Below are 14,345 nucleotides of genomic sequence, written 5' to 3'. Positions count from 1 at the left end.
CCCTTGTGTCTTTGCTACCGGATGAATCTCCATCCCCTGCCTCCACTGAGATGGCAGACCCAAGGACCTGTCCATCCAGCATTGGCGTCCTGCCCCAGCCTTGTCTCTAGTGAGCCTGGTTTTATCCCTTTCCCCCTTCAAATCTGGTTTAAAGCTCTTTCAATAAGCCCTGCTAACTCCTGCGCAAAGATCCTTTTCCCCCTTTGAGATAGATGCCATATTTTGAATTATCGCTAAGTCATTATTATCATAATGTACAATTCTGATGTATGTCGTTGGCTGCTTATAACAATAAGCCTGTGTATTGCGCAGACTTCTTTATATATATATGCTACATGAGAATTTGAAACATCTTATTTGATTAAAACATCAGCTTATCCTGTAACAATACTGGCAGGGCAGCACTCCAGCCCTCAGTCAATGGCCCACTTCACTGAATACTGGGGCAAACGTTTGGCTCAGTGATGGGGTTTGCTTTTCTTTCTCCTCAGAGCTGGAGGTGAGTGAAAGGCAAGCATCAGCTGCATGGCATAGTTTGGGATTATAGCACTTTCCCACAGAGGCTCAGAATATTTTTAAAAGCTTTTCAGCAGAAAGAGCAATTTTAACTAATATGTCCCCGTAATTTTCAGTTTTCGTGGGATCAGCAAGAACCTTGATTTTCTTCCCTATACAGTGTGTTGTACTGACTTCTTTTTCATCGCTGTTCTGAACCAGGTTGTCTCCTTCCATAAAGCTCTGGTGCTTCCTCCTGCACATCAAAGGCATCAGTACAGTTTCCCAAGCCATTCTCCCCTCTATAATATCCATTTCGGTACTTTCAGTTTGATCACCCTAGCTCGGCATCCCTTTCTCCAGGTAATATGATTTTCACTGATTCTAGGTGAGGATAAGCTGACAAACACACCTTTATCTACAGGTTAGCATCTATATCTATGTCACCTCTCTCATTTCAGGAATGTATTAACAAATAACAAAATAAAATTCTTCTGGCACAGTCACACAATTAGCAATCTAATGAGCTCAGCAGGGAAAATAATCCCTACTTTTTCAATACGTAGTAAACCATGCACATAACAGACTTCAGCAACTTGGCTGAAGAAGAACCTAAAAAAAGCCCACTGAGGAGCTCAGTTAGCATTTGGGTTTTATTATGACCACCTGCTTGTGGCTCTTTGGAAAGAGGCGTCCTCTGTTCATTTTCAAAAGTAGCTTCTTCAGAGGGCTGCCTAAGACAACAAATGAAGATTGGTTCTGCACCCTGAGGATGAAGGTAAAAAGAAAATCTTCCCCATCTGGTTCTCTCTCTGCCTTTCTTTCCCCACACTGGAAGAAATGCATTTGTGCAAGCAGATGGCTGGAAAATACTGTGATACTGCCTGGCAGCAACTCGTGTCTGGGGAGGTCCTGGAGGCTATCATCAAAGATGAGCAGCTCCAGCCTACCTGCCAAGGTAAGTAAGAGGAATGTCCTGTTTGCCCTACTGCTGCAGGGCTCAAGCCTGTGCAATACACTCTTTTATGGCTATTTTATTGAGTGGAGGAGGCGATAACTTCACCCTGGAGACAAAGGAGGGAAGTATTCCCTCTGAGTCCTTTATAGCCTGAGCAAATAAAACAGGCTTGAATGGCGAACTGGCCAGATGTGATACTTCAAGTCAATCTCTTCCATATTATTCTCCCCCCTCAAGCAAAATTTGAAGTCAGTTCTACACTAAAAATGTGAATTTTGGAATACTGAGCCTGTAATACTTATCCGTTCCCCTGCCAGCAGTTTCTGTATTTCCTTTTATCATTTTCTGATGTGCACAATTTAAAAAAAAAAAAAAAAAAGGTTTTATCTAGTTATTGGTAGCCTTTTCTTGAGAAAGAATACATAATTTATTCTGATTTTGAGGCAATTTCATACCACAAAGATCCATGCCAGAGCTACTTTTTGGAGACATCTGCAAAAAGCTTACACATTAAACTGTAATCTTCACTAAATGTGCTCTCCACACACTTGCACAATAGAAAGACTGTATTGTTACTGCTGGCATTCATCAGGGAACAGGCTGAGGAGATAGCTGAGCCAGTACATCAGCTTTTACATGTTTACATATATATTTATGTCATCTGCTTTACAAATGAAAAGGGAGAAAGTTTTATTTCTCGATCCTTACTTGCACAGTTTTTTGGCATTTTAATAACCTCGACACAACGTACCATTAAACAAGCAAGGAATCAAATGTCCTTGGAAATACGTACGGGCATGGCGTTGTTCAGGGTGTTGTTGTAGACACAGGCTCTCAGTGAGTAATCCAGCATGCAATTTTCAAACAGCTGCAGTGATTCTGCCACTTTTTCATGAAAATCTTCCGCCGATTTATTAGCACTTGCAAAGTACAGATAATCGGAGTACAATCTGCGAATGAGATACGCGCAAGTAAATGACAGAGGAAATGAAAGAAGATTTATTTACATGACAAAGGCAATCAGTTACGTGAATCAAGGGAAAGGGTACGTGTATGTAACTTTGCCCCACCGACAGCCTGTTCAGCCAGTGACACATTTTCTATTCATTTTGATGGGTTTTGGCTCAAAGCAACATCCACTCCAGGGAGTTGATAAACATCATCCCCGCTTTCAAGGTCAGCATCCCTTGAGAACCTGACCCTAGAAATTGTGTGAGTCAATATTTTCCCCTGAAGGCAAATTTTTCAAATGTATATACTTTAAATTTGTATTATCTATGGACAGTAGAACTGGCCCCAGCTGATATTGGTACCCCTCTGTATTTGGTGCTCCACACTGCCGTGGCTAGAAACAGTCCTCATCTCAAAAGCTTGAAGTTGATTTCAAAACTAACAGAGGAATGGGATGGGTTCAAAAGAGTGATTTTTATATGATTACCAAGCTGCCTACCATCAAGTGTGGCAAAGAGTCCAGATTTCCTAGTTTTTTGCAGAAAGCTCCACTTCCAATCCTATATTGACTTTCCATCAAAAACTTCCAATTTACAGCATTCCACCTCTTGGGGTTTGTTTTAAGCTGAAATACTACAGCTAAGTGAATGGTTCACATTTGTGCTACCTACAGTTTGTAGGGCTGCGTTCCCCAAGCAGTCCCACCTACACTTTGAGGACAGCAGGATGCGGGTCCATGCCTCTTTGAAGCTTGCAGGCAAGCAGAGCCCTTGCATCAGCTGCTGCTGTGGGCAAAAGCCACCAGCAATGGGAATTTCTCTAAGTCAAAGCAGAGGAGTATCCTCTCATTGCACATTTTTAGCACAAGTCTTACAATTGCTTAATATCACTTCAAAAAGCTTATCTAAATTTAAATCCCTTTGGGGGATGGTAGTGGTGAAACAACCCAAAACTTATAGACAAGTGAAATATCTACTTTAGTATTAATCTCTGAAGCCTTGATTAAACTTCTCCAAGATAAACATGGTTCAAAGAGACAAAGGAAATGTTCTGACATGGCATAAATATTAGATCCGCTCAACACAATATTTTAACTTTCTTTCGTATTTAGGCTTAGAAGCTATGACCAGAACCCCAACCACAGGATTCTGGAGACAACTTTGTAATATTTGAGAAGTCGTCACTTTTGTGAGTGTATTTGCAGCACGAATTCCAAGCCTCCATAGCACCCACCTCTCAACAAAATTCCAGAAATCCTAGATATCTTTCAGCCTCTTTCAAAAAACACAGGTGTCTAATGAAATGACATAAAAAAAAAAAAATCAATCTATTTAGGTCTCATTTTATTGCTGCAGTAACCTTTTGTATTGCACTTACTTTATTTATTTTTTAACTTCCCTAGATCTCCACAGGTACTTAAAAATTCATCATTTAATTTAGAATGTTTAGGCCCTAATCCAGCAAAGCACTTAAGCACAGGAATAGCCCCTCTGCACTCATTATTTATGCTAGTGTTTTGCAAGGACAGGATTTTAGTTCCCATATGAAGCAAATGAAGACTCTGTTCATTTAAAAAGGAATAAAAGAGATGCATTTCTTGCACGATGCTTTTAATTCCATTTTTACAGACTTTTTTTAAAAAAAATCATAGCCAACTATATAAGATGAGGCAGAGGCAACCAGTGTATCTATAGGAGTCACCAACTAAGAAAGAAAAAGACTCTGATTTTTGTCCAGTTTTTCCCAGTCTGGCAAATGCGGGTCAGACAGTTTTCTTTAAATGAAAACACTCCGTCTCAGAGCAGAGGGAGGGTACCAGGCTTGGACCAGACTGGTCAGGTAGCTTATTTCAAAGCGATGCCCACCGATGCTTGAGGACCACAACCACAGCACCATGTGTGTCCTCTCTCTCTGCAATGGCAGAGGTTGTGTCCCCCATGCTGCACCCCTCAAAGAGCCACCCCACCAGTGCAGGTACCAGGACGAGCTGGGGAGAAGCTAAGGGACAAAACCAGCCAACTTCAACTAAATTAGGCACACAACAGTATCTCCTGCTTGCAGAAAAGTGTGTACATCAACAAGACTTGGGCTTGCCCAGCTAGTCCCAGGGATGTTAGGACCAACCTACTCCTGGCAGAGTAGGTAAGAAGCTTCTTGCTGGGGGAAATCAGTCAGCAGGCATCAGGTATGGCACAGGCCCGGCTGCAATTTTATTTAAAAGGTTTAATACGACTGCTTAGTATTTCTAATCATCCATTAAAATAAATGCATCATTTTAAAGATTTGCTGACATCTCATGGAAAACTACTTTCTTGAAGAGTTCTCTCTCTGCAGGGCAGTTTAGAGATTTTCTATGTTTCTTTCCATCTGTTTTTAATTCTAGGGACATCTGCCTGGAAATAAAACCTTTGTTGATTAGGATTTCAGCTGTTCCAGCTACTTGAAGTCCTTACCCTCAATCACCATCCATTACAATGAAATAATGATGCCACTGACACCCACCATTACAAACCTTGATGTCCTCCAACTAACCCCCATTGGGGGATAGACCAGACCCTGTGCAGATTAGATCAGACCCTGTCCCAGACCCTTTGCAGCACCCACGTCCTCCTGGCTACTGCAAGGCAACTGCCCTGCTGCCCTGCATCGCCGATGGAGCTGCCCAAGCTGCCCCTTCTGCCGCGGCTACTTTTGCTCCTGCGGTTCAGATGAGCTATCTGCAACAAGGGCACAGGGAATCATAAACAAAAAGAAACCAATTTATCATAAATACAGTAAGGGAGATGAAGCTGACTTTTTCCCTCACCTTTATTAAAGCTGGCAAAGAGCTACACCCACATTACAGAGGGTGGTTAAAGCAATCAGGGAATTTGTCAGTAATTTACATGAGGACGCCACTTCAGCCAGCTCTCTCGCATAAAATTACCATCTGTTAAATCCTGAGGTCAGGAGATGCCATTAAAAGTTGAGAGCTGTATTTCCTGACATAGGAGATGGGAAGCACTCTCACAGCCCTGCCTCTCACCAGTAGCCATGTCCTACCGTCAGGGAAGCTCGTCAAGGAGCACCTCATCCCCTCCCGCTGCCAAGTTGCTCTGGGCAGCTGCTGGGCAGCGGGGTACGGGTTGCCTGCACAAGCACCCCGTGTCTGCTCCTCTCCCAGTACCCAAGCTTGCATCAGAGCCTGGTCCCCATCATCATCTGCATCCCCTTCTCTTTCCTGGGTGTTTCTGGGGCTTTGCCCTTGAGCACTGACCTAGCCCTAAGTATCCTGAATGTCCCTACGGAGCTACAGAGAGAAGGAATCCACTCCCCTTTGGTCTCATCCTTTTGGACTCTACCTCCATCCCCTCCATCCTCCCTGTTACCCTCATCATTGTCATCCTCCTTCAGAGGACACAGTGGAAAGAAATGCCCCAGAAATCTGGAGGAAGATTGGAGAAAAAAAGCAAAATGCAAGTGCAAATTCATTCCTGGCTAACACAACAGAGAACTGTTCAAGAACTGCCCACACCTTTGCAAAAGCAGAGCCCTTTCACTGGAAACAAAGCCAGGAAGACCAAGGATGAACTCCTAAGTAGCCGTCAGCTGTGCAAGCTAAAATTGCCTTGTGAAGCTTTATATGAGTGTTGCACCAAGCATTTTTAAGATTAAAAAAGTTTGTATCATTTGCTGACTCCGGAGTTATTTGCAATCTTTTCATCATTTTGAACAGTACACCCCTTGAAGATATAAACCTTATTATTTAACATGAATTGAAGCACTTCACAGGACCATTTATGCTGAGACCTGTAAATGCAGTGCCATATTCAGTCTAGTGAGCCCTGCTGAGAACCAGGGTGTATCAGCTCAGGCAATGGAGTTATACTGTGCTTGGCAATGTATAAATTCTTTTTTCAGAGCAGCTCAGGTATCCATGCATGGCACTTACTCCAGCATTTACACTCATATGCCCCTCATCACAATTACATATGCCAAAATACACAGAATAAAACCCTTTGGCAGCTCTCATCATAAACCAAGTAACTCTGTCAAATACCACATGAACATTTCTTTGCGTCTGAGAGAGTAAAAGCGAATAGAATTATTATAGTAAGAAAATTTTCTTGCGTACTTTAGCAACGTGATCCTTGCTCACCTTTCAACGGGGTCTCTCAGCATGATGATAAGTTTGGCATTTGGTTGGAAGGCATGGATAAAATCCTGGATTAAGAAGGGAGGTTCTCCTTCAGTACTGTTGTCATAAAAGAAAATCCAAGCGTTGTTGTCCCACATCGTCGAGGCACTGGCCTCCCCTGGAAATTAAAAGCATCTCTGCTACTAACTCATTTCATTCTTTGTACTGGAGTGGAAATTGGCTGAATTTTGAACTGGTGTAGACCGATTAAAACAGACTCTATTAATTTCAACATACCTTGGTTCTTGCAAATTGGTCCAGCTAACGCTCCCCACAGCCAGAGCAATCACACTGCCTTGTACCTTTGTGAATGTAGTGATGGTTAAAGCAGGTTTTATGTAATTCCACCTGAAATATTACTGTCCACTAACCGCACTGCTTTCCGTGAGTGGTTAACACATACAAATATATTTGATCTGGGCTGGAACAGACTGCTCAGGGTTTTGGCACATCCTCCAGCGAGGAGGCAGGAGCTGGTCACTGCTGAAGATCTGCCGTGCTCTCTGTAGCACCCCAAGGGTTGGCTTTAACGCTCCTGATCTCAGAGAAGTAACTTGCTAACGAACTGTACCATTTGACACAAGCTAAAGAAAAAAGCAGAAACCACCACTCCAGCAGATCCATAGTGTTTAGGACATAAACAGGAGGGTCAGCGAGCACATGGGAAATATAAAAAAAAATGCACTAACTAGCTGAATTGTGTCACTGCGGTTTGAAATATCCCTTTTTGAGAACTATCTGTTATCAGAGATTTTTTATAGAACTACAATTATTCATGTAGATTAAGCCAAATATAACCATTTACTAACTATTAGACAAAATGCCTATGGAATAAATAACACGATTTGGTTAAATGCCAGATTCTGCTATCCCTAGTTGCTGAAGAAGCTTACTCTGAAAGTAATGCTATAGGGAGAAACACAAACAGTAATGTCTCTGCCAGAACAATGCTTCCGCTGCTAAATAAATGATCTGATACAATGTTTTGAATTGTGTAATCTTCCCCATCTTTTTAAGTAATGCTGGCATTTATGTGGCACACTACCATTTAATAAAACATATACAGAAGCCTTTTGGAAATTTCCACTCTTTGACAGTCTAATAAGAGCTAATTCTTGTTAATGAGGTTTTTCAAATCAAAAGGAATGAGATAAAAAAAATAATAATGTTGTAGGCTTACAGACTTGCACATGATTTCCTCCCCCCCCCCCTTTTTTTTTTTTCTCTCTCCTGGGAAAGTCCAATAAAGATTTTAAAAGATGGCCAAAACACAACATGAAAAAGGTACTGGCTCCAAACTTCAGCTTAACATAATGCGATTCATTAATAAAGTCTGGGAGTTGTTAGAAAACACATTAATCTTCTGTCATGTTCATTTTGCCTCTTTTCAGAAGGAGGAGATCAGGTCCGTTGGCTAAAGCTGGGTGTCCACAACAGGTCTGCTTTTCCATTCTAAATTAATTAGCCAAAGCACTGCCTAATTGTCAGTGGGGTTTGACTTGTCAATTAAAACTCAATTAGCTCAGCTCCCACGCTGGGTGAAGCAGAAACACGAAAGACTAAATATAGGACAAGAGCTGAGATAGCCGTACCACAAAAACATCATGCAGCTATTTCTGCGCTATCAGAAGATGGTATAATGCAAATGGGTACGAGCACTTGCATCCACGGATTTCCAGAATAGTGGTGCGCTCCAGGGATGACAGTGACCTTGGAAAGTCACTGCTACATCTCCGTGACAAGAATGGCCAGACTTGAACTGCTCCCTCAAAAATGTTTGCCTAAATCATGCCAAAGATTGAGGTCTATGACCTCATCAAGCCATCTATTCCTCTCTAGAATAGATTTTCTAATCTTCCTTCATATTTCTCTGATCTGTAGACCTCTGATCTTATTTGATGCTCTATTGGATCTATTCCAATTACCTCATATATAGTGACCAAACCTAAGAACATCTGCTTACACATGTGCTATCTGAACTAAATAAAAGCAATGCATTTACCCCTAAATGGGCAGATTCTCTTAACATCACAGACCAGACCACTCCACAGAAATTGTTTCAGCTGGACCAGCTGCCATCACCAAAACTCTGCAGGCAGTGCACAAGCAAGGGAAGATGACAAGCACAGGACCACATCATGCTTAAGCATTAACAAGGACTTAGGATGCTGCTCTAATGCAGTCAGCCCAGGATAGTCAGGGTTCAAGGAGGCAAATCTTCCCAAAACAAGATGATTGTCAAGAATTAAGTGGAGGAGGGGGGGGTTAAAAAAAAATAAATCTGTTCTCTGCTGACTCCTACAATTTTAATTTCCTGAAGCAGTCAAAAATAGTCCTGACAATTTGACAGTGTTCCTTTCTGGTTTATAACACAGACTGAATATCTGCAAAGAGAACAAGCCATACTAAACAGGAGATAAACTAATCACTGCTATAGTAATTACGTCAAATTACTGCAGTGCAACCAAAAATTTATTATTTTTTCTTACAGACTTAAAGAACATATGAGTTACTAAATTGCCTAAAGAATGGATGTATAACCTCTTTATTCAGTCATTAATGGATTAACATCATACTGTGTTTTCAGAAGACATTACTCTGAATTTATCATATTAATGATCACAAATAAACAAGTCCTACTCACAATGCCTCAGGCTAGATCAGCGCTGTCCTCTTTGGTTCATCTCTAAGCAGATGATGGTTTTTTTTGGGAAAATGCAATTATTACCCACTAAGTATAATATCCAAAGAAGCTTAACTTTTCAAAATAATGTAACAAGATGAACTACTGAAATGTTTATAGTTTTAATTCGATTTTTCTTTCTAGTCATCTGAAATAAGAAAATGGAGGATTCTAAGCAAACCTGATATTTACAGATTCTTTTTAGACTAGCTAGCTTTGTTTTGTTTTTTGCCAAGGTCATAAAAGACTGACTTAATGAGTATAATCATTCAGGACTTTTCCTGTAAACTTAATAAGAAAAGTGAACAGAACCGTAATGAAACAAGAAATGAGACTACAGGAAAAAGAAACACAAAGCGAACTCTAGAAAAAGCTGTAACAGGAGGTAAGCAATCAAAGATGTACGTTGCCAATTAGATTAGTGAATTTAATTAGTATAAGCACTTCATCCATGAAAGGACAGGAGATATTATTGTAAGTAGGAGGAAAGTCTGCAGATGTCCTTGATGGTAACATTTCTTAAGACTCCATCTTGCAAATTTTGCTCAATGTTGAATATTCAATAAAGTGAATGGCAGACTTAAATGGGGGCTGAGGAAGTATTGAACAAATGTGACTATAGCCAAGTCTCTGGTTTAAACAACGTTAAGACAATGTCACCATTTCATCAAGCCAACAATAGGTTAAACTTTTTTGGTTAGAATGAGACAAAAAAATAATTCTGAGGACAGGCAGCAAAAATCTTATCTCTGTTTTCTGTAGAATAAAGACTTCAGACTTACTTGAAAAGTCTCTTTTCAATAGGGAACTGTCTTTTGCACAACCAGTATTTTCACATGGAACTTATCTGGTTTCCCTGGGAAATTTTGAGATGAGAGACCAAGACTGGTAAAACTCTCTCCCACTCAGTTTTCTGGTCTTAGCAGAAAGCAAAAGCAGAATTTAGAAGTTTCTGCTGGTGTTCCTCATGGGCACTGTAAACCGATGGCACCATGGACCACAGTGGATGAGCACAGTGGATTGACAAATGTGTGTCATGGAAAGAAATCCAGGGACCCTTCCCTAGAGCCCAGTCGTAATCATGGAGTTCCGTAAGGTACAATACAACAGCATTTCTAAACCATTTTTAATGCTAATCAGGTAATTTAACATCAACTGAAACTGTAAGATTATCTTCAAATAGTATCCTGTACTGTGCCTCTAGGTTCCATACCTGAAAAGAAATAGCGTGCAAGATACAGCTTCAGCTTGACTCTGTATACTCCTGCTCTTGAAATTTGCATTATCCTTGCTGTTAACAAAGCAGCTCAGGGGGTTAATTGTTTTTATTTCTGTCCACCATAGGCTAAATAGGGATGATGACAGAAAAAATGGTGGTCCTTCTTCCTACATATATCTTATGTTGGAGTTTCAGAAGAGCCCCTTGGAGCTATCACTATCATGGAAACTGTCTCTGGTCAGCTACAGGATTTCTACAGCACCTATTGTATGTCATAACACCACAATTAGTGTGTTAGCCCAGACATACTGATACAGCATTTGAATCTGAAGCTACAATCCCATCACTACAGGCAAACCCCTCATAATGAAAAGGAGATGAAAACAATGTTTGAAGGAGTCACCAAGGTCATTCTCACTCTTTTTTTTTTTTAAAAAAAAAGATTTCATTAAATGCTGATGGTCATCAGACATTCATTGCTTGTTCAGGCAATTCCTAAAGATGATCACAACTTCTTAACAAAGCAAGTAACTACCCTCCAGGAAAAGGCAAGAACTTCTGCGCAACCCAGGCACACCAGAGAAAACCAACGTCAGGGGCTCTGTGCTGTGAACGCATGCATAGGGAAAATGCCTCTCTCATGCCTCAGCTATGAACGCTGCCAACCTGGAGCTACAGAGATGTATTTCAGAGGCTGTATTTGCCCTACCAATTATGATGTTGTTCATCTTCCCACGCTCTTTCACTGCTTCGCTCTGCAGCACACTCTGAATCTGATGTGCTGCTAAGTCAAACAGGTCAAGGTAATCTTCCACCGGGTAGCGATCATGAAATCCATCCCTCAGACGAATTATTCCTGAAAACAGTGAAAAGAGAGAAGTTTAAAAAAAAAAAAAAAAATAGCAGGGCAAGATTAACCGCTGGTGTAAGCCAAGACGACTTCTTTGACATGGCTGGCACTGAGCCAGCTAACGTCAGCACAAAATTAGACCGATGAAGTGCAACACTCAGATGAAAGTGCCAATAATGAAGTAGCTGAGATTCGAGATACTATATGATTAAGTCATAAATTCACAGTGATAGGAAATACCTGAAGTGTTCTGTTCTATAGTTCCTGCATGAATAGCTTGCATTTATTTTCTTCTAAATTTAGCTTTTGGAATGAATAGAAAAGACCAGATTCTGCTTGCATTTGCACCAATATATATTGAAGTAATATTGGACTCCCACTAGATTCACTGTATTGAGATTGAGAACAGGCTCTGACACCAAATATGCAAATCAACATGCATTTATCAAAATCAGAAAACTGGGAAATCAATCACGTTTTTGTCTTTCACAAGTATGAAAACAAAGCTCCATGACAGTGTCTTATTTTTCTTCTCTCCTTCCTTACACTCCAGGGTGTGTTCAGTATCACCTTCTCCCTGCATTTCTCAGCACCTTGAGCTTTCTCATCATCTGTGACTTCTATACTCCTTTTCCCACTCTTCTTTCCAAATCTAGTCTCACTTCTCCACTTTCTGTGCATGCTCCCCATGCCCATCTTTGCATTCTTGCCTCTTACCATACCTCAAGGGCGTTTCTCAAGTAGACAGTGGTCAAGTGGGCAGTACTGGGAAGGCAACAGAGTAGGAGCAAAGCTAAAAGTGTAGAGAAGGACTTCTCAGCTCTCCCTTTCTTGTTCCCACAAGGCCAATAATTATCAATTATGTGAGAGGAAAGCTCAGCAAGGGAGTTCTTTTGTCCATTCCCTCTGATTTTCCCCCTTAGTAAAGTGGGATTTAATGAGTGTAGAAGAAATCTCAGCTATGTATTTTGACTTGTTTTGAGGGGAAAAAAAAGGACAAGCATGGTGCTACAGACTGCCTTGGTTTGTTGCCACCCCACTCATGGGATTAGAAATCATGGCTAAAAGCCAGGAAAGAGAGACAGTCAAGCTGGGACAAAGTCCTGTAGAGCATCAACCATCCTAGCAGAACGGGAATGCGGTGATTTGCGAAATGGGGCCTCCCCAGGAGGGCTGTTTACCTTCAGCTGAAATTAGTTACTCTCACAAAAATCCACTGAATCAGAAGATGCCATAGAACAAAGAGACTTTCTTGTCCCAATAAGTGTTACAAACTAAGCCAAGTTAATAGCCAGGAGCATAGGAGTCATATCCACTAGCTGGCTTATAAAACAGGCTGTCTGAGTTTCACTTGTTAGTCTATTTGTCGTAGTCTCTTTTTTTTTTCTTTTTTCTTTTTTTTTTTTTTTTTAGTAGTAACCATTAGCTAATGTACTGTTGAGGCAGAATGAAAGGACTGAGCTACCAGCAGCAAATTTAATCTTTCATTCTCAATGGCAGACAGCCTGAGATAATCAGAAGGTCATCTCTACAGACCTCCCTCCCATGAGATCACAAGCTCTGCAATCTTTCCTCATTCTTCAGCTTCACAAAATAACTTCAAAAAATTTAATTATGCAAAGAACGTTCTCTTCAAGGATCTGCATTGGTCCCCAGTGACTGACCACAAGACCATGCAAGTGGAAGGTTTCTGAATACCAGCTCAGAGATAGGAATTCATCATTGTTCTCAAATTATATGCACTCCAGCCTGATTTCTTACACTCTTCTGCCTATTTGGTAGGTCCGGTTCTGAGCTTTAGTGAGTCCAGTCTTGCTTTAGTGAGGCTGGATGCACTACCTCCTCCAACATTAGTTCCAAACATTTCTGTTGAGGCTAATGTAGCTGTAGGGAACTATTTAGTATAAAGGATTTTAGCTTAACATATCAGTTCGGTTCAGCCTTTCCTGCCAGCACTCTCACACAAGCTCCTTCATAGATAGCTTTGCTGACAGTCCCTGCATCTACACACCCAGAGAAAAGCAGCACGGCATTTGCACTGGAAGGCATCCAAGTCTAAAATCCCATTTCTTTACTGATCTGACTTTTCACCTTCAGGTCAGGAGGTAATTCTTATCATTTGTCTTCAGTCAGCCACTGACTGTGATGAACGAGTGCCTTCTCATGGGGCTTCACGGGGCACCACGATGCGTCTCTTGTTTGACTCCTCAATTCACACTGGTACCTCCAGTGTCTCCTAAACTGGACCTAATTATCTCAAAATTGCTTTAACTCTTAGTTTATAACAAGTATTTAGAAAATGTCTAAAATACTTATTTTAGCCACTTTCTTATGGCATTTGCAAAGGAAGAAAATACAAACACAGCAAAATCATGAAATCCTGGCTCTGTGGCTGAGCCTTCCTCCTCACCGAGCAGCGAGGAACAAAGTCCTGTCTGCAGGAGCTCAGAGGTTCTTCTGGGCTCCTGGGCATGGGTAAGGGAGATGGAAATGGCAATACTACATGCAGGAGAAATAAAGAATTGAAGGTACCACCCCAAAATAAAGAACAGAAGCAGCACTGCAGGTGTCCCAGTCCCTCAGAAAGTGTCCTTCCTTGCCTTTAGCCACAGCAGTTCATTAGAAGATATAATTTCCCATTTCAAGGAAGCTTAGAAAAGCACCAAAGGAAAGTAGTGATGCAAAGTCCTCATCAAATTATCTACCCCACAGTGGTTGCTTTCTCCTTGTTCCAAATGCAGTGTCTGCAGCAAAGCAACAGCAAATGAGAAACAGAAGTGAAGATACCACTGTAAAATAACCAGTATCTTCCTCTTGGAAACAGTAATATCACTGAAAAGCCTGTGATCTTTGATACCAAAGTCATACAAAGTGAGGGCATGCCAGCACTTAACAGCTAGACCCAACAGTGGGAAAATCCAGAGCCTGGGTGGAATACAGTGAGTGTTATAAGCGTCCGCATTTAGAGGAAGGCACTAAGCACACAGCAGAGTCAGGAATTGAAAATGGGTC

General features: G+C 41.2%; 1 protein-coding gene across 1 annotated transcript; it reads right to left on the bottom strand.

The window, feature by feature from the left end:
* Window positions 1-2,246: 2,246 nt before the first annotated feature.
* On the bottom strand, window positions 2,247-11,339 carry LOC104160462 (carbohydrate sulfotransferase 15-like; the record flags this gene model as incomplete). Its single annotated transcript, XM_009698593.1, has 3 exons — window positions 2,247-2,403; window positions 6,543-6,699; window positions 11,193-11,339. Coding segments are annotated over 3 exons (461 nt in total), but the record flags the coding sequence as incomplete, so codon positions are not given.
* Window positions 11,340-14,345: the final 3,006 nt, after the last annotated feature.

Source organism: Cariama cristata, unplaced genomic scaffold, assembly GCF_000690535.1.
Source record: "Cariama cristata isolate BGI_N322 unplaced genomic scaffold, ASM69053v1 scaffold29440, whole genome shotgun sequence".
Lineage (NCBI taxonomy): Eukaryota > Metazoa > Chordata > Aves > Cariamiformes > Cariamidae > Cariama > Cariama cristata.
This window is presented reverse-complemented; position numbering and strand designations above follow the sequence as displayed.